The 26,757-nt window shown below is 45.7% G+C and overlaps 1 protein-coding gene and 1 non-coding gene across 2 annotated transcripts in view; both read right to left on the bottom strand.

Annotated features, from left to right (window-relative positions):
• Window positions 1–2,040: 2,040 nt before the first annotated feature.
• TRNAR-ACG (transfer RNA arginine (anticodon ACG)) lies at window positions 2,041–2,113 on the bottom strand. Its single transcript has one exon. It is a non-coding gene; the product is annotated as a tRNA-Arg (tRNA).
• Window positions 2,114–4,455: 2,342 nt separating this feature from the next.
• The window catches only part of LOC138367281 (mucin-17-like), a 26,488-nt gene continuing 4,186 nt past the window's right edge, over window positions 4,456–26,757 (bottom strand). The window contains exons 2-3 of the mRNA XM_069328700.1: window positions 14,458–14,950; window positions 4,456–5,380 (exon numbers count right to left, since the gene is read on the bottom strand). Of these exons, the coding sequence (XP_069184801.1) occupies window positions 4,456–5,380; window positions 14,458–14,950 (1,418 nt within the window). The remainder of the gene's footprint in view (window positions 5,381–14,457; window positions 14,951–26,757) is intronic.

Here is a 26,757-nt window from a genome sequence, read left to right as displayed (position 1 = left end):
TTCAAGTGTAGATATGATAGAGCCCAATAGGCTCAGGAACCTGTACATCAGTTGATTGACAGTTGAGAGGCGGGACCAAAGAGCCAGAGCTCAACCCCCGCAAGCACCACTAAGTAAGTACAGGGGCGGGGAACCAGAGTCAACTGGTCTGAACACCAGGCGTCCCCTCGGTAGTGATTTTGATCAAAGCCACATTACTGTATTATTTACAATAAATTTGATTAAGCATCTTAGTGGTCGTGAGAAATGGGAGACAGGCAGAGGGGGGCAGAGATGTGTACCACAGGGGGCAGAGATGTGTAACACAGGGGGGAGAGATGTGTAACACAGGGGGAGGGATGTGTAACACAGGGGGGGAGGGGAGGTACAGGGAGGGAGAGACATAACACACTACCGTAAGATGTCTTAAACTCTCATAGTCGTAATGGCTTGGCGTTTTTTCCTCATAGTCCCTTCCCTTCCCTCTGGGTTCACAGGACACTGCGCCAGCTCACAGTATCATGTCTTAGTCTAGCATCTGGAGTGTTCCGGCGTGTTGGACTCTAAACACTCTCATAGAATGCCTTCCAAAGTCACAACGATATAAGACTGCATATTTTCTCATTTTTTTTATTTATTTTTATTTTTTAGTCCTGTTAACGTTGTGCCAAGTGCATTACAAGTATTAACTACTCTGCCACTTAAAAACGTTTTTCTGATATCTCTGACTCATTTGGGTCCCGGGTTCGATCCCGGGCGTTGGCGAGAAACAATGGGCAGAGTTTCTTTCACTTTATGCCCATGTTACCTAGCAGTAAAATAGGTACATGTGTGTTAGTCAGCTGTCACGGGCTGCTTCCTGGGGGTAGAGGCCTGGTCGAAGACCGGGCCGCGGGGACACTAAAGCCCCGAAATCATCTCAAGATAACCTCAAGATAGGTTTCCACCTGTGTACTCTTGTGACAGTACCATCCGTGTTAAACTGTCTGTCTGTATCGACCTCATCAATTCCTCTGAGAATTTTGTATTTGGAGATCGTGTCTCCTCCCTAACTCTGCTGTCTTCCAGCGACGTGAGGTTTAATTCACGAAGTCTTTTCTCGTAGCTCATGCCCCTCTGCTCGGGTACTAAGTCCTGTGGCATACCATTGAACCTACTCCAACTTTATTCTTGCTTGTACGGACTCCCACGCTGGAGCTGCATATTCCAGGATTGGTCTAACATGTGGTATGCAAGGTTCTAAGTGATTCCTCACAGAAGTTTCTACAGGCAGTTCTTGTGTTTTCACGTGTTCTCCAAATGCATTAGTGTTTATAACTTATAACTTATTATATAAACACTCCATTCTATTTCCTCACTACCTGTACACTCAACAAATTGTGTCTAGCATCCCTGTGACTCAACTGTGCATTAAGTTATTATTCATGACCACTTTACCCGACCCTTAAACATGTCTTCTGAATTACCCAACTTTATCAGTTTCCCTGAAAATTTTAAATATCGCAGTCATGTCTCCCGGCTCCGTTTGTCAAAGTGTGAATAGGTCCAGCTCTCTCGCAGTTTAATTAATCCTCACGAGTGTCAGTAACTGACTATAATCCAGACTGTTCATTTGTGAATAGCATAGTGGCGTGCGCGACTGGCGCAGAGTGTATGGGTATGTATATGTGTGTGTAATATATTATATATATATATATATGTGTGTGTGTGTGTGTGTGTGTGTGTGTGTGTGTGTGTGTGTGTTTACTAGTTGTGTACTAGTTGTGTTTTTGCGGGGGTTGAGCTTTGCTCTTTCGGCCCGCCTCTCAACTGTCAATCAACTGTTTACTAACTACTATTTTTTTTCCCCACCCCACACACACACACACACACACCCCAGGAAGCAGCCCGTGACAGCTGACTAACTCCCAGGTACCTATTTACTGCTAGGTAACAGGGGCACTTAGGGTGAAAGAAACTTTGCCCATTTGTTTCTGCCTCGTGCGGGAATCGAACCCGCGCCACAGAATTACGAGACCTGCGCGCTATCCACCAGGCTACGAGGCCCCAAACAAATACCATCGACCTTGCCAGGATTCGAACCTGGAATCTTCTGATCCGTAGTCAGACGCGTTATCCGTTGCGCCACAAGGCCTGACTGTGTGTGTGTGTGTGTGTGTGTGTGTGTGTGTGTGTGTGTGTGTGTGTGTGTGTGTGTGTGTATATATATATGTGTGTATATGTATGTGTGTATATATATATATATATATATATATATATATATATATATATATATATATATATATATATATATATATATATATATATATATATATATATATATGTATGTGTGTGTGTGTGTGTGTGTGTGGGGGGGGGGATGATTACCGGCGAACCTTTATGGCCCCAGTTATTGTGGGATAGCCAATAGAGGGCATGTTCCCATGTGCGCGCGCGCCTGGGTACTGTGGGTGGTATTGTCACTGACCTGGGGCATGGGGGGGGGGGGGGGTAGTGAAGCTTTTGTGAGAGGCATTGTGGGACTTGAGACTCGCCCTGACTAATCTACTCTTTATGACACCATCTGTTTGGGCATCGTTGTGTTCCTATGGATCATCTTGACTGTTTGCTCCAGCGGCTCTCACATGAAACTCTCAAATATCATTTCAGACTGACTGACTGTGTTGTACAAACAGGACACAGATTAGCTTCAAGAATAAATATTCCTGTAAGAATCAGCGGACCAACCGGGTTGTATAGTGGGGTATGTGCGCAGCTTCAAGCTTCAAGTTTCAAGCTTCAAGTTTCAAGCTTCAAGTTTCAAGCTTCAAGTTTCAAGCCTGTAGAACCAGGCTCAGAACTCCCAGAACCCTTTCCAGGTGCAATCCTTGTATCCATGTCCAACTTATTCTGAGTGCAGCCAAGGCAAAATATTATTGTCTGTTGTTATTGATGAGTTATCTCGGTAGTCTACATCTATCGTTTACATGCCCCCTTTAACACTTTTCATTCTATTAATGAATTACAATTGGGATCATCAACGGTATCTGGTACAACAAGAACAGCGGTAAGGCGAGGTATACTGTTCCTCCACCACTTCCATAACCAACCAGCCACACATCACCACAGCTAACATCACCACCAATATTATGACCCCCTCCCCCTACTATAAATACTAACACAACCACCATCATCACAATTTCGGAGAAAAAATTATAATTAGCACATCAACCAGTGGCATTAGTACAACTACCACCAGCACGACCACCACCACAACCACCAATACCACCCATGACCACCACCACCACTACCACCCCTGATCACCACCGCCACTACCACCCCTGATCACCACCGCCACTACCACTCCTGACCACCACCACTACAACCCCTGACCACCACCACCATCACCCCCTCTCCACTGCCACTACTACCACCCCTCTCCACCGCCACAATAGTCACCCCTTAGAGCATAAGGTAACGAACCAGGGGTGTAAAAGAATACATTACTCCAACAGAGGTGAACAGGCCAATAACCGTTGCTGCCTGCCAGACCTCCCAACGGGGAGCCTCTGTTAGTCTTCTCTGTTATCTATTCTCTGCTCTCTAGTGGGATGTGGGGGGGGGGGGTTCTATGTGTTCTTTGATGCCGTTTCCAGCGTTCTGTGTTGAAAGTCGCCTGTGTTCCCTATACCTAACACCCAGCGTGCACTCTATAACACTACATGTACTAACAATGACTTTTCTCCAATCCAAGCCTTCGAGTCAAATAATAACGTTGACTTCAGTAAGTCAGTAAGTAAAAGAAATTATGTCCCGACAAGTTTGAGAATTAAATGAATACGTGCAACAAATTGTTAAATAATAATATTTTATTTACCCAACACCCTAAGTGACAGGTTGGGCTCGTTTAAGTAAGCACTTGTAAAGTAAACTCACCTTACATCTGGTGTGTGGAGGATTATGTTTTATTGTGAGGTAGAAGTATTAATCTCTCTGGAGAATATTTTGTGTGTTAGAGAAATCCTTGTGTATGGTTAATTTTTTTTAGTATTTACGTATTTTTTATATTTATGTAATTTACGTGAACAAATTTATGTAAATTGATTACAGATTTTAACGATACGATTTTCTCTTGCCAATAAGCGATAGTAGTAGTACTGAGAATATTAGTCAAGATGTTATAAAAATCATTATCCAAGTAAAATATTTAAACTGCAGTCATAAAAGTCGCAATATAATTCTCTTTCCTTTAAGACAAGTCTTCGTTTTCTTAATTTTTTAATTTTTTTTTATTAGGATAAAGTTACGACTAACAATAAAAGTAAAGTAGACCCTCGGACTCCCTTTATTTCTTGTGCTTATAAAACTGTAGATTTTAGCTATTTATTTATTTATTTATTTATTTAGTGTGTGTTTAGGGATCCTTCCATCCACCCCGGGGGCGAAATATGACGTTAGTTCAACGTCATCAACGTTGTTTTTCAACGTTAAATGATGTTACTCTTGAATAATGTGGCCACTGGGCAGGTCTGTGGCCACTGTGCAGGTCGGTGGCCACTGTGCAGGTCGGTGGCCACTGGGCAGGTCGGTGGCCACTGGGCAGGTCGGTGGCCACTGGGCAGGTCGGTGGCCACTGGGCAGGTCGGTGGCCACTGGGCAGGTCGGTGGCCACTGGGCAGGTCGGTGGCCACTGGGCAGGTCGGTGGCCACTGGGCAGGTCGGTGGCCACTGGGCAGGTCTGTGGCCACTGGGCAGGTCTGTGGCCACTGGGCAGGTCTGTGGCCACTGGGCAGGTCGGTGGCCACTGGGCAAGTCTGTGGCCACTGGGCAGGTCGGTGGCCACTGGGCAGGTCGGTGGCCACTGGGCAGGTCGGTGGCCACTGGGCAGGTCGGTGGCCACTGGGCAGGTCGGTGGCCACTGGGCAGGTCGGTGGCCACTGGGCAGGTCGGTGGCCACTGGGCAGGTCGGTGGCCACTGGGCAGGTCGGTGGCCACTGGGCAGGTCTGTGGCCACTGGGCAGGTCGGTGGCCACTGGGCAGGTCGGTGGCCACTGGGCAGGTCGGTGGCCACTGGGCAGGTCGGTGGCCACTGGGCAGGTCGGTGGCCACTGGGCAGGTCGGTGGCCACTGGGCAAGTCTGTGGCCACTGGGCAGGTCTGTGGCCACTGGGCAAGTCTGTGGCCACTGGGCAGGTCTGTGGCCACTGGGCAGGTCGGTGGCCACTGGGCAGGTCGGTGGCCACTGGGCAGGTCGGTGGCCACTGGGCAGGTCGGTGGCCACTGGGCAGGTCGGTGGCCACTGGGCAGGTCGGTGGCCACTGGGCAGGTCGGTGGCCACTGGGCAAGTCTGTGGCCACTGGGCAAGTCTGTGGCCACTGGGCAGGTCTGTGGCCACTGGGCAAGTCTGTGGCCACTGGGCAGGTCTGTGAAATTTGCTTCAGTCAGAATGAAATGTAATTGGAAGCCGAGGCTTTTTAACCATTAACCCTGACGCAGGCGCAGTCATTGTTGATGAATTAGCACTCGAGTGCCAACCATGCAATGATTAGCACTCGATTGTGTGTACGCTTGAGCACTCACCTCAGCGATCGCTTGAGCGAGCGCTCACCAGAGTACTGGACCGAGTGTTCATCAAGAAGTGTTCACAGCCTACTCGATGTTCATTCATGTACTTTGAGTCTACAATGTATAATTTAACGCCTTCATCCCCCATGAATGGTCTCTTCACTAACAAGTTTCTGACCAAGTGCTACATTTACAATATTGTTAAAAACAAAAAGTTCAACAGCAGAGCAAGTCTAAGGCCATTGAGATTGAAGATAGAGACTTGGATTTTATCTCTGGATGCAGGACCCACATTCAGGGCAGCCTGCCTCAGAGGACTATCAGAGTAGCCTTCCTGAGTCTGATGGGCAGGACAGACTCCGGTAGCACACTTGCTAAATGACCTTGGTGAGTTGTGAGTGTGGAGGCCTTTTGTGTGTACAAGATGTCTCTAAATGTCAGGGCATTTAGTCATGTAGCATCTTCGATTTCTGTCGGTGACTTAGAACATGTTTGTATCTTTGGCATATTTATAAATGCAAATAATGAGAAATCAGTTACAACTATTAATGAGGTTATCATATTACCTTTAAATAAAATATCTGATCTGTGTTTTGAAATATAGCTAATGATGTCACGGAGTCAAGGAAAACTCCCTTAATATTACTCATTGAGTATATTGAATAGAGATAAGTTGAAAGAACTCCACAGGCCGTGAATGGAGTCTGCCACCACCACTCCACAATCAGTGTATGAGCATCCCTCCTTTACTCATTTACATTTCTTCATTACCCTGATACTGAAAAATAATTGGGTTCGTCTTAATCCAATGGGTCGTTCAGGTGCTTGGGTTTCCGCCGGTGTTCCTTCCTTCATCTCTAATAGCCTGTTCATCTCTGTTTGAGACGATTATCCGTTGACGATTTTGCGAGGTCCTTCTCAGCCCTCCCTCAACGTGGCTTGTGGCCAGCCAATCATAGTGATTGTTTGATCTGTGAGGCTGATTGTCTTCGTAGCCCGCAGGCTCACATAGTCATCACAGCTTGGTTGATCCTGCAGCTCCCGCAGTTTCCTCTTGAACGTTTCCACAGTAACTTGCACATATTTATTGGCAAGAGATTGGGAAGTCGCGAGCCTCTGATTGTTTCTATAGATCACTAAATATCGTGTACGTCTTGATTATGGCTCTCTCTGACCATTCTGGTGGCATAGGTCTGGACCTCTAGCGTGGTAAAGGCTCCAGCATCCAACCACTTGGATTGGAAGGTAGAGCGACGGTCTCCCTTTAAGCAGTTCGGCGTTCAATCCCCGACCGTCCAAGTGGTTGGGCACCATTCCTTCCCCTCGTCCCATCCCAAATCCTTATCCTGACTCCTTCCAAGTGCTATATAGTAGTAATGACTTGGCGCTTACCCCTTATAATTCCCTCCCTCCCTCTTTCCCGCCAGTGTGCACGTGCCTGTGTACTCACCTAGTTGTGCTTGCGGGGGTTGAGCTCTGGCTCTTTGGTCCCGCCTCTCAACTGTCAATCAACTGGTGTACAGATTCCTGGGCCTATTGGGCTCTATCATATCTACATTTGAAACTGTGTATGGAGTCAGCCACCACCACATTACTGCCTAATGCATTCCATCTGTTAACTACTCTGACACTGAACAAATTCTTTCTAATGTCTCTGTGGTTCATTTGGGTACCAAGACATCACCTGTGTCCCCTTGTTCGTGTTGCACCCATATTAAATAGTTTGTCTTTGTTCACCCTGTCAATTTCCTCTGAGAATTTTGTTGGTGGTTATCATGGCTCCTTTTAATCTTCGGCCTTCCAGGGAAGTGAGATTTAACTTCCGTAGCCTTTCCTCGTAGCTCATACCTTTTAGTTCTGGGACTAGTCTAGTAGTATACCTCGGAATCACCAGCTGGAGAGGGTGTAGGGTGCTGGGGAGGGGGTAGGGGTGCTGGGGAGGGTGTAGGGGTGCTGGGGAGGGTGTGTAGGGTGCTGGGGAGGGGGTAGGGGTGCTGGGGAGGGTGGGAGCATTTGGTCCATCCGTGCTGGAAGTCATCATAACAGTAGGCATAAAGCAGCAATGGTTGATTATGAGGGGAGGGAGAGGAGGCACAGCGGGAGGGGAGGGAGAGGAGGCACAGCGGGAGGGGAGGGAGAGGAGGCACAGCGGGAGGGGAGGGAGAGGAGGCACAGCGGGAGGGGAGGGAGAGGAAAGAGCAATGGAAAGGGAGACACAGGGTAGGAGAGGAATGAACAAACCAAAAGCGATACGAAGAGAGAGAAAAAGAGAATGATGGGAAAGGACTGGAGAAGGGTAAGAAAACAAGACGATAGAAATGGGGCAATGGAAGAGGAATGGAAGAGGAGGCGCTAAAGAGAAGAATGGAGAAAAAAACGAAGGAGATAACGAATAGAGGTCTGGAGGAGGAGCAAAGGCGGCGAGGGAAGAGACCAAAGAGAAGACTAACCAAGAAGAGGGTGAGAGGGGAAAGAGGGGGGAGGAGAGAACAGGAAACAAGAAGGGGACAAGAGGCAGACGCCAGGGAAGAGGGGAAAACTCCCCTCTCTCCTCTCACCCTCTACTAGCATCAGTTCCGGCCCGGTGACTGGCCCTCCCTATCCCTTGGTTGTTGGGCTTGGTGGGAGGGAGAGAGGGAAGGGGAGGGAGGGAAGGGAGGGAAGGGGAGAGAGGGAAGGGGAGGGAGGGAAGGGGAGGGAGGGAGGGAGGGAAGGAAGGGGAGGGAGGGAGGGAGGGAAGGAAGGGGAGGGAGAGTCGTAGGAATAGGAATGGGAACGTCGCTATGACATCACACCACCGCTACCGTGGGAAACCCGGAAATGAAATGATAAATAGGTTTTGGTTGGATGCATGTTGAGGGAGGGTAGATGCGGCCGGGAGGGTAGATGCGGCCGGGAGGGTAGATGCGGCCGGGAGGGTAGATGCGGCCGGGAGGGTAGATGCGGCCGGGAGGGTAGATGTGGGCGGGCAGCTATTCGTTTGCGGGAATGCGGTTGTTAAGTCTACAAAAATGGGCGGCCCGCTGTGGGTCGGCCAACGTGTAGACAGAGGGAGAGCCTGAGGTAGTCAGGTGGACAGATAAGGTGGTTGGGCAACAATACGAGTCACAGAACAACTCCCAGTAAGCTCCCGGCGCTAGGAAAGCAATTCACTGTGACAACGGTGGCAGCCTTAGGTTAGTCTCTAGTCCTTGGGCTCCGGATATTATAAGGGTGCCTTACGCCTCACCCACCACACACGTGACCAACAAAATTCAATTTGGTCATTTATTATGCGCCCCCCATACCCTTATAGGTTGTGGACCCCTGTACCCATCCTGTGGGTGGGGGGGGGGATAGTGGAACCCTATACCCATCCCGTGGGTGTAGTCGACCCTATACCCATCCCGTGGGTGGTAGTGGACCCTATACCCATCCCGTGGGTGGTAGTGGACCCTATACCCATCCCGTGGGTGGTGGTGGACCCTATACCCATCCCGTGGGTGGTGGTGGACCCTTCACCCATCCCGTGGGTGGTGGTGGACCCTTCACCCATCCCGTGGGTGGTGGTGGACCCTACACCCATCCCGTGGGTGGTGGTGGACCCTACACCCATCCCATGGGTGGTAGTGGACCCTATACCCATCCCGTGGGTGGTAGTGGACCCTATACCCATCCCGTGGGTGGTAGTGGACCCTATACCCATCCCGTGGGTGGTAGTGGACCCTATACCCATCCCGTGGGTGGTAGTGGACCCTATACCCATCCCGTGGGTGGTAGTGGACCCTATACCCATCCCGTGGGTGGTAGTGGACCCTATACCCATCCCGTGGGTGGTAGTGGACCCTATACCCATCCCGTGGGTGGTAGTGGACCCTATACCCATCCCGTGGGTGGTAGTGGACCCTATACCCATCCCGTGGGTGGTAGTGGACCCTATACCCATCCCGTGGGTGGTAGTGGACACTATACCCATCCCGTGGGTGGTAGTGGACCCTATACCCATCCCGTGGGTGGTAGTGGACCCTATACCCATCCCGTGGGTGGTAGTGGACCCTATACCCATCCCGTGGGTGGTAGTGGACCCTATAAGTTCATAACGAATCCTTTGAAATTCTTAAATACCCTATCTTTTAACTGATATCACCTGAAATGCATAAACATGCTTTTTATGTAATGTTCTGAAATTAGTATATGTGTAAGAGTTTCTCAAAGTGACTAAGTGTAGTGCTACATGAGTTGTGCTAGTTTGTCTAAGTTTATGTAGTTGTGATAGTTTTAGAGAGAGAGATTTGTATATACAGGTTCGCTTGTGAAATTTTGAGAAAGTGAATAAATTAATGAACAGAGTATGTGCCCGAGTGCAAGAAAGTAGATGTTTGTGTAAGTGAGTGAACTGTTATTTTACATCAACATGATAAATCCATCTTCTGAGAGAAACGATGAACTTACAGCAAGATGAATAAAGTATAAAGAGGGAATTTGAGACTACGAGAAGGAGCATGGCAAAGATATCACACTATGACATAAGATAAAGACAGAGACAAAGTTGCACATGCACATATTACTTAAAGTTGTTTGAGGCTATAACACGTCTTGTCTTAATAAGTCATTACACGTAAGTCTTAGAAAGAAAGACACGTCTTCATTTTCAAATTACGACTTTTTATACCGAAAATATGCCAATTACTGAAAACGGCATTGCGTCATGTTTTGACCAAACCCCCCTGCAGTTTTCAAAATATCTGAAATGTCGGAAATTTGACTCCTGAGTGTGATTTTTGAGCCGAATACTGACACTCTCTACACCTATTTTCATTTTCAAATTACGACTTTTTATACCGAAAATATGTCAATTATTGAAAACAGCGATGGGTCATATCTTACCCAAACCTCCTGCAGTTTTCAAAATACCTGAAATGTCGGAAATTTGACTCCTGAGTGTGATTTTTGAGCCGAATACTGACACTCTCTACACCTATTTTCATTTTCAAATTACGACTTTTTATATCGAAAATATGCCAATTACTGAAATCGGCATTGGGTCATATTTTGCCCAAACTCCCTTGCAGTTTTCAAAATGTCTGAAATGTCGAAAATTTGACCCCTGAGTGTGATTTTTGAGCCGAATTCTGGCTCTCTGCACCTATTTTCATTTTAAAATTACGAATTTTTATATCGAAAATATGCCAATTGCTGAAAACGGCGATGGTTCAAATTTTGCCCAAACCTCCCTGCAGTTATCAAAATATCTGAAATGTCGGAAATTTGACTTTTGAAATTTGAAATTTGACTGAAAAGCTGGAGACAAATCGGCAGATCAATTTTGGGGTGCAGGCAATGTAAGGGGCAGACGGACTGATATGGACAGACATCCTGTTGTGTGCAAACAGACAGGTACGCGGGCAATTAGCGCTGGGCGGGCCTAACCACTTACAGATACCTGTTAGTAGGTTGGCAGGTGGACAGCTGTGTGTGTGGGGGTGGACAAATATAGGCAGGTGAACTGATGTGGGTAAGACACAAATATAGTCATTGCATTACTTACCAATTAAAGTACATAGTAACAAATTGCAACCTGACATGCAAATTAAAACTCTCGATAACAATGATACAAAGAGAGGCCTAACCAATAATAATTGTTTTACCAATAATTCTCTTCTGATAGAGGAATCATATTTCTGTTGAGTGATCATCCTATATATACCATTTCAGATTGCTACAGACAAGGTGCGCTAAGGCGAGGTTGGTGGCTCACTTGTCTTTTCTGTTGACGCAAATACCGATGACAGCAGCAGGACGACTTCTGGAATGGACAGACACATCCTGTTTCTTCAGATCCAACCAAATGCCTGGCATGGGTGAGATCGACAATGGTTGGGTCGGGGAGGGGGAGCTATGTATAGCTGTTTTGAAGACCACGTCACCTGTAGTGTGGTTTTCAATGGTTGGGGTGGCAGATATCAGCCGTATTCAACATGCAAGCAGTCAGCCAGGTGTGAGGGCGTGGACAGGCAGTGCAGTGTCTAAGTGTTGGGACAGTGACACAATGCTTGCTCTTTTGGCTCTGCACTCCAGCACGTTAGAAATTAAACGTTAACCTATGAGGTTAAATTATAATGCGGACTTCCAGGTTTGATATGAAGATATGTATATCAATATTACTTGACGAATGTAAGAATTGCAGTTCCATTTATACAAAGTCTGCTCCTCTCTTTGTAGAGGACAAAGAGAGGAGGAGACTTTGTGTAAAGTCAATAAATGAACAATTCCGTTTTCAGTTGTTTCCTGGCCAGATGTGTGGCAATGTATCGTTAGTCCCCGCACCAGAGAGATAACGAAAAATCTAGAGTGGGTTCTAGGTGCGTCATTTGTAGTCTGTTGCTGTTGTCTCTCAACATGAGGACCAGAGGACGGTCGCTGTCAGTCTAGAAGGCGACTGACAAGTCAAAATATATCCATCAGAGACTTTGTCCAAGTATTAGGTGTGTTAAAGTCCACTGCTTGTTACATTTTTCCGTAATAGCAACCGAGCTGGTAGACCACGGAAGACCTCTGTAGCGGATAAGAATAATCTCAATTGTGAAGGCAACTAACATTTTCTAACAACAACTAACAAGAGATAAATTACACAGTCGAGAATGTAGACACAGGTGTGTCGACGGCTACCACGAAGAGAGGACTACAACATAACCTCACGAACATTATGTAAACCACTGCTGAACCTCAATAACAGAACAGTCGCCTTTACGACGAAGTACGTACAAAAATAAAACTGTAGAATTCTGGAACAAACCTATACGGACAGATGAGACGAAGGTTAGTCTGCACCAGAGTGATAGAGGGAAGTGTGGAGAAAGAAAAGATATGTTAACCAAAGTCTTTCACATCATCTGTGATGAGGCAAAAGCCATCCATCTCACCTGTGAAATGGTAGAAGTATTTGTGGGAAAGTCTGACTCAGAATAATAATAATAATGATAAAATTCGATAGCTACGAAGGGCCACCCTTTTTTATGAAAAAAGGAAAAATTATATTAAATAAATATATTGAAATAAATCCAGGAATCAGTGCCTATGGATCCTTTATGAATTAATAATATAATATGAGAACATTAAGTGAACTGTAGACTATAATTAAATTAATGAGAAGACTCGCACACACTCTTTGGGGGGTTGAAATAGTAAGCACACCTATCACGTGTTAAGACATAACTGAGGATAAAACCCCAGAAACAAACCAGAACAAAAGAGGGTTGCAGTATACAGACCAGGCACCAAGGACGACAACCAGTCTCCAGTGCAGACTTCAAGCAGTCACTGCACACAAAACAATTGCAACCAGATATTCAATATAGCGACTTTTAATTACGAACACGTCAGTGTGTCTAATTCCTGTTGGGGCACCACACTAAGAGGACTATGTATGACTAACGGTTGTAGTTTCTGTTGGTGTTTCTTGATGCGGACGTAAATACCCTCAAACGGAAGCTTAATCTGCCCTTAACTTCATAGTCAGAGTTTCATTTTATATGTAATGTGATACAGTAAAAAAAAACTAAAAATACAACAATGCACTGTGTCATTGTCCCAATACTTACCCACAACATTGCAATTAGAACTTGCAATGCAACATTGCAATGCCATAAACCAGGGTAGAAATGCCATAAACCAGGGTAGAAATGCCATAAACCAGGGTAGAAATGCCATAAACCAGGGTAGAAATGCCATAAACCAATGTAGAAATGTCATAAACCAGGGTAGAAATGTCATAAACCAGGGTAGAAATGCCATAAACCTGGGTAGAAATGCCATAAACCAATGTAGAAATGACATAAACCAGGGTAGAAATGCCATAAACCAATGTAGAAATGCCATAAACCAATGTAGAAATGCCATAAACCAGGGTAGAAATGCCATATAATCGCTATGACAAACACCTCGGGCACTGCCACCACACTCCAGCAGTTATCTGCAGCAGCAATCTAATGCTTTAAGACAAGAGCATACACCAGCGTGAAGGAGCATACACCAGCGTGAAGGAGCATACACCAGCGCGAAGGAGCATACACCAGCGCGAAGGAGCATACACCAGCCTGAAGGAGCATACACCAGCCTGAAGGAGCATACACCAGCGTGAAGGAGCATACACCAGCGTGAAGGAGCATACACCAGCGTGAAGGAGCATACACCAGCGTGAAGGAGCATACACCAGCGTGAAGGAGCATACACCAGCGTGAAGGAGCATACACCAGCGTGAAGGAGCATACACCAGCTTGAAGGGGCATACACCAGCGTGAAGGAGCATACACCAGCGTGAAGGAGCATACACCAGCTTGAAGGAGCATACACCAGCGTGAAGGAGCATACACCAGCGTGAAGGAGCATACACCAGCGTGAAGGAGCATACACCAGCGTGAAGGAGCATACACCAGCGTGAAGGAGCATACACCAGCGTGAAGGAGCATACACCAGCGTGAAGGAGCATACACCAGCGTGAAGGAGCATACACCAGCGTGAAGGAGCATACACCAGCTTGAAGGGGCATCTATCAGACGAAACACTGGTATCAACGTAACAAAAAAAAGACCCTAAACATAAAATAGAGCCCATAACCTGACGTAGAAAGAGCATGCATCAACAAGGATAAACCATAGAGCGTAGAGCAGAACGCTCTTCATGTCTACAATACCCGTAGAGACTTAGAAAGCCAACCATCATAGAGCCAAATTACTGTACACGGGCGAACTTCAAAGCCTCAAATTCTCGACTGTTTGAACAAAAAAATAAAAAAAGAATTATACTGCAGCGCTCAAAATGATATTCGACTAACACCAACGCAGGTGGGCTTAATTTTAGAGTTTTATTCAATTTGCATATTTCATTAATTGTGGCGAACGGCGGTATTGGATGATTTGTACTTTGTTTTTCTTAACTGTGAAGCAGAGGGAGAGACCTCGCAACTAAAGTAGTAACGTGGTGGTAGTAGTAGTAGTAGTAGTAGTAGTAGTAGTAGTAGTAGTAGTAGTAGTAGTAGTAGTAGTAGTAACAGCTACTGCTAGTTGTAGGAGTAAGAGTTGCAGCGACACTACAGGAAACAGCATCAGCGGCAGTTTCGGTTCTAGCAGCAACAGCAAAAACATTAGCGGTATCGGGTGAAGTATTATCAAAGTGCACAGCATCAATATCAATGGCAAAGGTCACAGCACCATCATCATGGGTTACAGCAGCAGCAGCAGCAGCGGTAACAGTAGAAGTATCGACAGCGGTAACAGCAGAAGTATCGACAGCGGTAACAGCAGAAGTATCGACAGCGGTAACAGCAGAAGTATCGACAGCGGTAACAGCAGAAGTATCGACAGCGGTAACAGCAGAAGTATCGACAGCGGTAACAGCAGAAGTATCGACAGCGGTAACAGCAGAAGTATCGACAGCGGTAACAGCAGCTCCTAATAACAAAATATGAGGAAGATACAAAGGTGATCGCGGTAAATTACAGTGTCAAGGTGGGACATGTTCACGACGTATCGTGGGAACCGATCCCCGTACTCCCTGCACTCGCCTGCCTGGCCGCAGCTCGTCACACAACTTTTCCTCCTACAAAGAACGTCGCTTTTCGCGCGTACGCGTTACATAAAGGCCAAAAATTGTCGTAGTAGAAAATGGAAGCGGCTGGCGAAAGTGACGTACTGTCCCGTTTTCTGTTTTGGGTCCTCTGGTAGGTTAGGATAAAACACTTTAAATTGACCGATTTCTTGACGTTGGGAAAGTTTAGGAGGACGGGCTGTCTCATGACCACACTCACACTTGAAGACATAGCTCATAAGTCAGCTGCTGCTTTGATTTTTCTTCAAAAATTCACTTATTACAGGGGAATATGAATCGTTGGTGATATCAACTTTATTTTTAGCAAACAACAATGAGCGATGCATACAGTGTTGGAGCAGGTCTTCAGGATAGAATACAGCGTCAGCAGAGCAGGGATTAACCCCCGCCCCGGCTAAATATTTGGAATTATGAAGGAATTACTGTTTAAAAAGAAGGCTCATTGATAAGCATTTTAAAGCCAATTGAAATCAGATCTATGTTATCTGATTTATGTTATTGGATAACACAGGTCATAGATTTCAATAACATGGATAACACAGGTCATAGATTTCATGTTATTGAAATCATATGACAAGTGTTTTCAGAGTGATCTTAATCAAGGTAAGCCCCAAAATTTGATGCAAACAAATAAAAACTGTGGGTGTGCAAATTTTGGATGTAATTAAGTTATATTAGTTCTCCTTCAATTCGTCTTCTGGGCATGTTTATCCTAGAATATATATTTTGTCAACATGAGTCTCACGACTCAAATGGTAGATTACAAGGTTTTTTTCCCAGGGCTGCAACATCTGTTAATTCCAACCACAACTGTAAGGAGTTCTTAAAGCTCTGCTAAATATTACTTCTAAATCTAAATTATACAGTATATTAATATAATGATAATATTCGTTATGACATTATTATGATTTTCTCTTGGGTAAATAATGCTCTGTAATTTTGTGTGAACTCGATTATTAATGTACAAACATTTATCAATAGAGATTTTGAACTTTAGTTATTCATATAGTTTCCTCATCCATTAAACCTTCTTGCTTTACTTCGTTACATCCTTCAATAAATATTGGGTTTATCTCCTGATAATTATCTTGTCTTTTCTGCAATATTTTTGTTTTCTCCCCGGGCTTGGACGGGATATGAGGATAAGGATTTGGGATGGGCCATACCTAGATGAGGTATCAAGAGGAATGGAATGGAGCCCAACCACTTGGACAGTCGGGAATTGAACGCCGACCTGCATAAAGCGAGACCGTTGCTCTACCGTCCAGCCCAAGTGGTTGGCTATACAGGTTTGTCCCCGTCCAAGGAGGGGAAGGGAATTATAAGGAGAAAGCGTCAAGCCATTACACGACTATATAGCACTTGGAAGGGGGTCAGGATAAGGATTTGGGATGGGACGGGGGGAGGGGGGAAGAATGGTGTCCAACTACTTGGACGTTCAATCCCCGACCGTCCTAGTGGTTGGGCACCATTCCTTTCCTCTGTCCCATCCCAAATCCTTATCATATCCCATCGAAGTGCTATATAGTCGAAATGTCTTAGAGCTTAGAGAACTATCGTGCTCTCTAGGGTGGCATATTGTTACACAATAACAGCCCCATTCAAAGGTGAAGAAATTGTTGACCTGGAGAACGTGCAAAGATCCTTTAGTACTAGAATCCACTCAGTAAAACATCTAAATTATTGGTGACCGATTAAGATATTTAAATCTGTATTCTCTAGAGCGCAGGCCGGAGAGACATAATATTCTACACCTGGAAAATATTAGGAGGACTGGTTTCAAATCTGCACACGTAAATAACATCACACGAGACCAGGAGACATGGTAGGATGTGCAAAATAGCCCTATTGAAAGGCAGTATGTGGAGAGAGAACTCTATCAACATCAAAGCCCCCAAGAATTTTCACCACTCTCCCTCTACACATAAGGGGTATAACTAAAGGTCCTCTCACAGAGTTCAAGAGAGAACTCTATAAACACGTCCAAAAGATATCTGGTTATCCATGCTGTGGTTCGTACATCAGGCTGCGAGCAGCCGCGTCTAACAGCCTGGTTGGCCAAACCACAAACCAGGAGGCCTGGTCGGAGACCGGACCGCGGGGACGTTGATCCTCGTTATCACCGCAAGGTGAAGTTACCTTATCTACTGCTTCCTACCACTTCTGGTTGCTGAAGACCATCATATCTTGTCTGGTTGTATGGTCTACAACCAAGTTCTAAATTCTGTTTATTATGGTATTCTAATTTGGAATTTCCTTATGATGTAGTTTCCCCTTCAGTTTATCAGCCTTTTCTCTCTTGGTCCCTTCCTTTCTTAGGTTGTTCCTGTTTCTATCAGATACTTAAATGGCAATACACAGTTATCCCTAATTCCCACGAGGCTTGCAATGTGATTGGTCTTACGTGTGACTGGTTCACAGTGAGCACCTCTGAGTTCCCTGACTGTTAGCATCAAGATTTGTGTGTTAACTTCCAGTAGCTGAGCTCTCCACGTATCTGTACCCGCAATGTGGGTCTTTGTTCTCCCCCAATCTGTCTTGCCAGTGTTGAAATCTCGCATAATTAACAGTCTAGATCTATTCCTACAGGCGGCGGGCGGGCGGAAGCTGCCCCTTTTCACTTCCGTAACAGTTGCTAGGTTATTTGTCAGTCTCTATACACTGTGAATAGTGTGTTTGCAGGACGAAAAAGAGGTGCAGGTCACAAGGGAAAACCAGAAACAAGCGCATCGAGCTACCACCACCAGCAGCAGCAACAATAATACTCATCCATAACCAGCACATCAATAACCTTCAGCAATTAGTACCGTTACGCCCGCTGACCCAGGAACACTGGCAAGGAGGGAACAACGGCTGGCGTGTAGAGAAGGGAGAGGGTGAGGAGAGAGACAACCAGGGGGACAAGTGAAGGGGGAGACAACATGAGGGAGAGAAGTGAGCGGGGGGAGAGGTGGACAGACATGAGAGACATCAATGTAGTAGAGACTGAGAGAATTGAGACAGTAGGAAGCAGACAAAAAAAACGTGACAAAGGAGAAAGTAAATCCTGCCAGAAATGAAGGAATATATGGAGCTGAGGTCGGTCAAGAGATTAAAGAAAACTCAGCCCCGGAATTTTGGGCTAGGCTCACCAAACTTTGCAGGGTAACTGGTGGCTGTTCGGGGATGGTCATAGGCTGTTCGAAGTCGACACTCATATTCCCCCTTCTCGTTTGCATGAAATTGCAAATTACACCAATTTTCAATCCTCACTCCTCACTAAGATTCTGCCAACATATTTTCTATGTGATTAAATGGTACTTTATCTTATGTTATTAAAGACGGCGGTGTGTTTTGAAGAGAGTTACAGAAATGAAAGGAAAGGTGGCGAAGGGCAGGAAAAGTGATGAGGGGTATGAAAGCTGGTAAAGGATAGGAACGGTAGGGAAGGTGTTGAAAGGAAGGGAAGGAGATGGAAGGTAGTGAAGGTGAGAGAAGTTGAAGGGTAAGAAAGGTGAAGGATAGGGAAAGTGAAGAATAGGGTTGGGGGGTCAAGGGAAGGGTAGGGACGGTGTGTGTGTGTGTGTGTGTCAAAAGAGTCAAACACAAAACACATACAAGAGACAAACACGACAAACAAGAGAGAGAGCTGGGGGGGGGGGGTGGTGGGGGGGCCAGGCAGGGAGCGAGACGTAGAGAGGACAGAGGTGTGCTTGTGGCGGGGGCAACATGACAGTCAATCATGGTGCTGGTGTAAAGCTCTTCGCCAACAGTTTTAGTGGTCGGGGATTACCGCCCGAGTGAGTGGGTTGGGGGGGGGGGGGGGGAATGACAGCTGAATGTTTCAATATTTTAGTTCGTTGTTTTTGGTGAAGTGCGGGGGGGGGGGGGGGGGGGGGGGCGACTCTGTGGGCGAGCAGTGAATGGTTTTGATTCTTAGCCCCAAGTCCCGAGTTCGAGTCCCGGCGGGAGCAGAAAGAATTTGGCAGCGTGTCCTTTCACCTCATCCGTTTGTTCGCTATAGGAAAAGGAAAGCTCTCAACCTATTATATATATATATATATATATATATATATATATATATATATATATATATATATATATATATATATATATATATATAAAGATAGGACAGACAGACATTAGACGAAAGCAAGATGACAGGAAAGACGAGAAAGGAGATACAGAGTAAGAGACAGAACTGACGATATAAGTTGACCAGACCACACACTAGAAGGTGAAGGGACGACGACGTTTCGGTCCGTCCTGGACCATTCTCAAGTTGATTGTCTGACGATAAAATATACGCATTTCACACCATCCCTGTCAACACCATCACATTCTGTGGTTAAGTACACCATCTTCTTCTATCTGGAGATGATTTCGGGGCTTAGCGTCCCCGCGGCCCGGTCCTCGACCTCGACTCACCTAGTTGTGCTTGCGGGGGTTGAGCTCTGGCTCTTTTTGTTACACCCCCTCCCCCCCTAGGAAACCGCCCGTATCAGCTGTCTAACTCCCAGGTACCTATTTACTGCTAGATAACAGGGGGGGGGGTATCAGGGGTGAAAGAAATATTTTACCCATTTGTCTCCGCCTCCACCGGGGATCGAACCCGGAACCTCAGGATTACGAATCTGAAGCGCTGTCCACCCAGCTGTCAGGCAATAGCCCACTACACAACAGATCTTAAAAAAAAAGAGTCCACAGAGGAGAGAACAACTATATATATGCGGGTTATCTTGAGATGATTTCGGGGCTTTTTAGTGTCCCCGCGGCCCGGTCCTCGACCAGGCCTCCACCTCCAGGAAGCAGCCCTTGACAGCTGACTAACACCCAGGTACCTATTTTACTGCTAGGTAACAGGGGCATTCAGGGTGAAAGAAACTTTGCCCATTTGTTTCTGCCTCGTGCGGGAATCGAACCCGCGCCACAGAATTACGAGTCCTGCGCGCTATCCACCAGGCTACGAGGCCCCTACGTCTGTGGTAAAGAACATATAAAACATCCCTGTCAACACAATCCCTGTCTACTAGTACCATTCCTGTCAACAAAAGTCTGGTCACTACCATGCCCGTCAACTCCATCTACTATCGGAGTAGTCAACACTGAGAATGGGGCCCAGTGAAGTTGACAAGTTATACCAAAAAGATCACAATAATTCATCCCACGCATCCCAGATCTCCCTATACAGCCCCGACTACCACAATCATGACCACAATCACCACAACCAGCCCCCACCACAACAACAACCCCCCCCCCCAATCACAACACGCCCACCTACCCTTCCCTATCCCCCTCCCTTTATGTCTCCTTCCCGACGCTATCTCCGTATCTCTCGTTTAATATAAATACGAGTAGGAGAGACGTGAGGAAGCATTCTCAATTTGTATGAGAAGTGTGAAAAGGGAAGAGGGAGGAGACAGGAGGAGGAGGAAGAGACAGTAGTGTAAACCATATTTATCACACACACACACACACACACACACACACACACACACACACACACACACACACACACAATGTGTGAGGGGGGACATGATCACAACCTACAAAATCCTCAGGGGAATCGACCGGGTAAACAAGGACGAACTTTTCAACACTGGTGGGACGCGAACAAGGGGACACAGGTGGAAGCTGAGTACCCAAATGAGCCACAGAGACGTTAGAAAGAACTTTTTCAGTGTCAGAGTAGTTAGCAAATGGAATGCATTAGGAAGTGATGTGGTGGAGGCTGACTCCATTCACAGTTTCAAATGTAGATATGATAGAGCCCAATAGGCTCAGGAATCTGTACACCAGTTGATTGACGGTTGAGAGGCGGGACCAAAGAGCCAGAGCTCAACCCCCGCAAGCACAATTAGGTGAGTACAATTAGGTGAGTACACACACACACACACACACACACACACACACACACACACACACACACACAAAATAGAGAAACACGATACTAAAACCCCTCTCAAAAGTACCAAATTCTAATAGTCCCTTAACCTGATTACCGAGTACACCGGCAACTAATTCAGAATCGAGGATACGCCAATTGTGAGGGGATTCAAGCGGAGGGAGAGAGGGGAGAGGGGCCAAGAGGAAGAGGGGAAGACTCACTTGCCATTAGGGGAAAAGCCATTAGTTTAATGTTTTCAATACAGCAATACAGTGAGTAACGATCAAGGTAATAAATAATGTTTTCAGCGAAGCCTCCCTTCCTCCAGCAAGACGGGAGACGAGGGGATGTGAGGGGGAGAGGAACCACAGCCAGTGAGGGGGAGATAGAATGGAAAAAGAGGGGGAAATACTGAAGCTGGGAGTGTGTGAGAGAGTGTGTATGTGTGTGTGTGTGTGTGTGTACTCACCTAATTGTACTCACCTAATTGTGCTTGCGGGGGTTGAGCTCTGGCTCTTTGGTCCCGCCTCTCAACCGTCAATCAACTGGTGTACAGATTCCTGAGCCTATTGGGCTCTATCATATCTACATTTGAAACTGTGAATGGAGTCAGCCTCCACCACATCACTTCCTAATGCATTCCATTTGCTAACTACTCTGACACTGAAAAAGTTCTTTCTAACGTCTCTGTGGCTCATTTGGGTACTCAGCTTCCACCTGTGTCCCCTTGTTCGCGTCCCACCAGTGTTGAAAAGTTCGTCCTTGTTTACCCGGTCGATTCCCCTGAGGATTTTGTAGGTTGTGATCATGTCCCCCCTTACTCTTCTGTCTTCCAGTGTCGTGAGGTGCATTTCCCGCAGCCTTTCCTCATAACTCATGCCTCTTAGTTCTGGGACTAGTCTAGTAGCATACCTTTGGACTTTTTCCAGCTTCGTCTTGTGCTTGACAAGGTACGGGCTCCATGCTGGGGCCGCATACTCCAGGATTGGTCTTACATATGTGGTGTACAAGATTCTGAATGATTCCTTACACAGGTTCCTGAACGCCGTTCTGATGTTAGCCAGCCTCGCATATGCCGCAGACGTTATTCTCTTTATGTGGGCTTCAGGAGACAGGTTTGGTGTGATATCAACTCCTAGATCTTTCTCTCTGTCTGTTTCATTAAGTACTTCATCTCCTATTCTGTATCCTGTGCCTGGCCTCCTGTTTCCACTTCCTAGTTTCATTACTTTGCATTTACTCGGGTTGAACTTCAACAGCCATTTGTTGGACCATTCACTCAGTCTATCCAGGTCATCTTGTAGCCTCCTACTATCATCCTCTGTTTCAATCCTCCTCATAATTTTTGCATCGTCTTTTTTGCATAATTTTTGCATAATTTTTGTGTGTGTGTGTGTGTGTGTGTGTGTGTGTGTGTGTGTGTGTGTGAGTGTGTGAGTGTGTGAGTGTGTGTGTGTGTGTGTGTGTGTGTGTGTGTGTGTGTGTGTGTGTGTGTGTGTGTACTCACCTAATTGTGCTTGCAGGGGTTGAACTCTGGCTCTTTGGTCCCGCCTCTCAACAGTCAGCCAACTGATGAACAGATACCTGAGCCTACTGGGCTCTATCATATCTACATTTGAAACTGTGTATGAGTCAGCCTCTACCACATCACTGCCTAATGCATTCCATCTGTTAATTTCTCTGACACTGAAAAAAGTTCTTTCTAACGTCCCTGTGGCTCATTTGGGTACTCAGTTTCCACCTGTGTCCCCTTGTTTGCGTACCACCCGTATTAAAAAGTTTAACCTTATCTATCCTGTCAATTCCTCTGAGAATTTTGTAGGTAGTGATCATGTCTCCCCTTACTCATCTGTCTTCCAGTGTCGTGAAGTGCATTTTATGCAGCCTTTCCTCGTAACTCATGCCTCTTAGTACTGGGACTAGCCTAGTGGCATACCTCTGAACTGTTTCCAGCTTCGTCTTGTGCTTGACAAGGTTCGGGCTTCATGCTGGGGCCGCATACTCCAGGATTGGTCATACATATGCTGTGTACAAGGTTCTGAATGATTCCTTACACAGGTTCCTGAAGGCTGTGCTGATGTTAGCCAGCCTCGCGTATGCCGCAGATGTAATTCTTTTTATGTGGGCTTCAGGAGACAGGTTTGGTGTGATATCAACTCCTAGATCTTTCTCTCTGTCCATTACATGAAGGACTTCATTTCCCATTCGGTATCCTGTGTCTGGCCTCCTGTTTCCACCGCCTAGTTTCGTGACCTTGCATGCAAAGGAGGGAGCTTGGAGGTCAACCCAGACCCACCTTTGACCATCCCCGACCCTGCAAAGTTTGATAAGGCAGGCTAGGGATGTGGTGAAGGGTAGGGAAAGGTGGTGAAGGGTTGGGAAGGTGGTGAATGGTATAGGTGGCGGTCAAGCGCCTGTTCTCCAACTTCGGACAAACAGAAAAACACACATTCTTTAATATAAAAACACACACTCAAGACTACGAGATAACCTGGACAGACTGAAAGAATGATTCAACACATGGCTACTAGAGTTTAACTCAAGTAAGTGTAAAGTAATGAAAGCAAGTTTAGGGAGCAGGCCGAATACAAGGTACCAATTGCGAGACGAAATCCTTCAGGAATTTGAAAGAGAGAAAGATCTGGGGTTTGATATCACGCCGGACCTGTCCCCTAAAGCCCACATCAAAAGGGTATGTAGTCAAAAACAAGTCGAAGTTAGAAAAAGTTCAGAGCCATGCCACCAAACTATTCCCCGAGCTTTGAGGTATGAGCTACGTGGAAGGACTACTGAAATTAAACTTCATGCCACTGGAAGACAGAAGAGGTCGGGGAGACATGATTTCCACCTATAAAATTCTCAGAGGAATTCATAGGGAAGATAAAGGCAAACTATTTTAGCACGGGTGGTACACGAACAAGGGGACACAGGTGAAACCCAGAACGCAAATGAGACAGAGATGTTATATATATTTTTTTCTCAGTAGTTAACAAGTGGCATGCACTAGGAAGTGGTGTGGTGGTGGCAGACTCTATGCACAATTTCAAAAGTAGATATTCTAGAGCCCAATAGGCTCAGGAACCTTTTCACCAGTTGATTGACAGAGGCGGGGCCAAAGAGTCGAAACTCAATCCCCGCAAGCTCAACTAGGTGAGTACACGCACACACACACACACACACACACACACACATACACACACACACACAGTTATCCTTCACGAATTTAGAGATCCTTTCCGAGCACTGTACACATCCTTTGTGAGCGCTGTTATCGAGTATGCTGCCCCAGCATGGAACCCCTTCCCAAAGAAACAAAACAAAAAAACTAGTTAAGTCCAAAAAATGCAACAAGACTCGTTCCAGGGCAAAGGGGACTGAGCTATAAAGAAAACTGAGGGTTCTGGACTTTACTACAATTGAGGAAAGAAGGAAATAGCGCAGACATGATAATGACGTACAAGGTACTATGTGGGAGTGATAAAGGAGATATAAAATTGCGTTGAATATTAAGGAACAGCAGAACGAGAGGGCATAATTGGAAACTGGAAACACAGATGAGCCACAGAGATGCCAGAAAGAACTTTTTCATTCTCAGAGTCGTAAATAAGTGAAAAGAAATACAGAAGAAAGTTGTCGATGCCAATTCGATAAACCAACTTTAAATGTAAATATTGTAAGAAAAACGAGTATTAAAAAAAAAAAGAGTCACTGCACGAACCAAGGAGGACCGAAAGGCGGGGCCCAAGAGCAGATCCTCGACACTACAAGACCAACTAAGTGAGTACCCACACACCAAACTCATGCGACCCCCAACAAACACGTGACTTCCTGAATGGTGAAAACCTAGATAATAAAAAATACACGATAGAAGATGGCAAAAAAGCAGGCACCAATCAAACACACACTAAGCACAGCGAGCAAGTAAACAATCACTAAGCACAGCGAGCAAGTAAACAATCACTAAGCACAGCGAGCAAGTAAACACGCTGGATACAAACAATAACAATAAAGGGATTGTATTTGTGAAGAAGGAAAATGGCACTGGCGGAAGCAGGAGAGGCAGACAATGGCATCTCGCAGAGGGTAGGAGAATGAGGGGAAATTAAGGAGGATGGATGGGTGACGACCTGCGAGGGTGTGACGAGAGGAGGGGAAAGAGGGAGGTTCAGGGAGGGAGGGTGGGAAGAGGGGAGCAGAGGGGATAAGGGGGGGAAGGTGAGATGGAGTGAGAAAGAGGGGAATAGGGGGTAAAAGACAAGAAGAATAGAAAAGAGGGAAGGAGCAGATAGGGAAAGAGAGGTAGTAGCTGATAAATGGAGGAGGAAGCAGGTGGAGAAAAGAGGAAGGAGCAGAAGAAAGTTAGGAAAAAAAGGCAAATGAAAGAGATTGACATACAGGCAAGTGAACGGATTTTTGGAAATGGGAAGCAAGGCGTTAGAGGACGTGAAAGAATGGGAGGAGGAGGAGGAGGAAAAGGTAGAAAGAGTGAATACAGAAAGAGTGCTGAGAAGGGGGAAAACACAGTTCAAGTGTAAGGAAAATGAGAGAGAGAGAGAGAGAGAGAGAGAGAGAGAGAGAGAGAGAGAGAGAGAGAGAGAGAGAGAGAGAGAGAGAGAGAGAGAGAGAGAGAGAGAGAGAGAGGTCAATAGCCAAGGTAATGGAGGAAACACGAGAAAAGGAAATGAAAAATAGAAACAAAATAGGAACAGAATGGTAAAGTGGGTGAGAAAATAGAAATATTTGTCTATATTTCTATTTCTTCTAAATAGAGAAAAGAACAAGAGAGGGAGAGAAATGACGGTTAAGGTAAGAGGGGAGGAGAGAGCAGAGAAGAAGAGAGGATAGAGGAGGAGAGGAAAGAGGAGAGATTATGGGCAGAGAGAGAGGAAGGGAGGAAAGGAGTAGTGCATGAAGGTAGGAAATAGAATAGCGAATGAATGGTAGGAATTGAAAAAAAAAAAGAATGAAAAAGACAGGATAGGAAAACAAGTAATTGCGACGGTAAGGTTTGGGGAAGGAGGAAAGAAAAGAAAGGAAAGAGGAAATGCGAAACAGGAAAGGGGAAAAAAGAAAAGGAAGAGGAAAAGGTGAGAGAAGGGACGGGAAAGAAAATAGGAAAATATTAAGAAAATTATGAGAAGGAAAAAAACAGGAAGAGAGAGAGATGAAAAGAGGGAAAGGTATCGGTGAAAATAAATAAGGGAGTAGAAACAAGGAAATGTAAAATGAAGCTACAGAAAAGAAATGATTTAAGAAAAGAAATTGAGCATAGTTAATAATTAACGGAGAGGAAGGGGGGGGGGGGGAAGAGGCAGAAAGTTATAAGATAGTAATTTAAGTTAAAGAAAACAGAGAAAGAAGAGGTAATAATCTATTGTGCCCACTCTGACACAGTGCCAAGGGCATTGTGTCAGAGGAGCTATCGCAAAGGCACTGTGTCAGAGGAGCTATCGCAAAGGCACTGTGTCAGAGGAGCTATCTCCAGGGCATTGTGTCAAAGACCTTCTTTGCATGTGCTAAACATGGCATTTGTTCCCCTCTAGCGTCTGATATCTGTCATCGTGTCAACATTCAGTTTTCAGTTTTTTCAAACATTCACAGTTTTCATCCGTTATCTTAATCATCATTCTTATCTCCTCGCATCATCTGTGGACATCCTGTCTCCCTGTTTTGTTTATTTTTTTAATCGACATCTTGACGGATGTTTTTATAAGGAGAAAAGAATGTTAATGAAGATAGTAGTTAAGAAAGAAAGAGGTCTAACATAAATAAGAAAATAAAAAA

The sequence above is a fragment of the Procambarus clarkii genome, chromosome 21 (assembly GCF_040958095.1).
Source record: "Procambarus clarkii isolate CNS0578487 chromosome 21, FALCON_Pclarkii_2.0, whole genome shotgun sequence".
Classification (NCBI taxonomy): Eukaryota; Metazoa; Arthropoda; class Malacostraca; order Decapoda; family Cambaridae; genus Procambarus; species Procambarus clarkii.
Note: the sequence above shows the minus strand (reverse complement) of the source record. Positions and strands in the feature narration are given on the sequence as shown.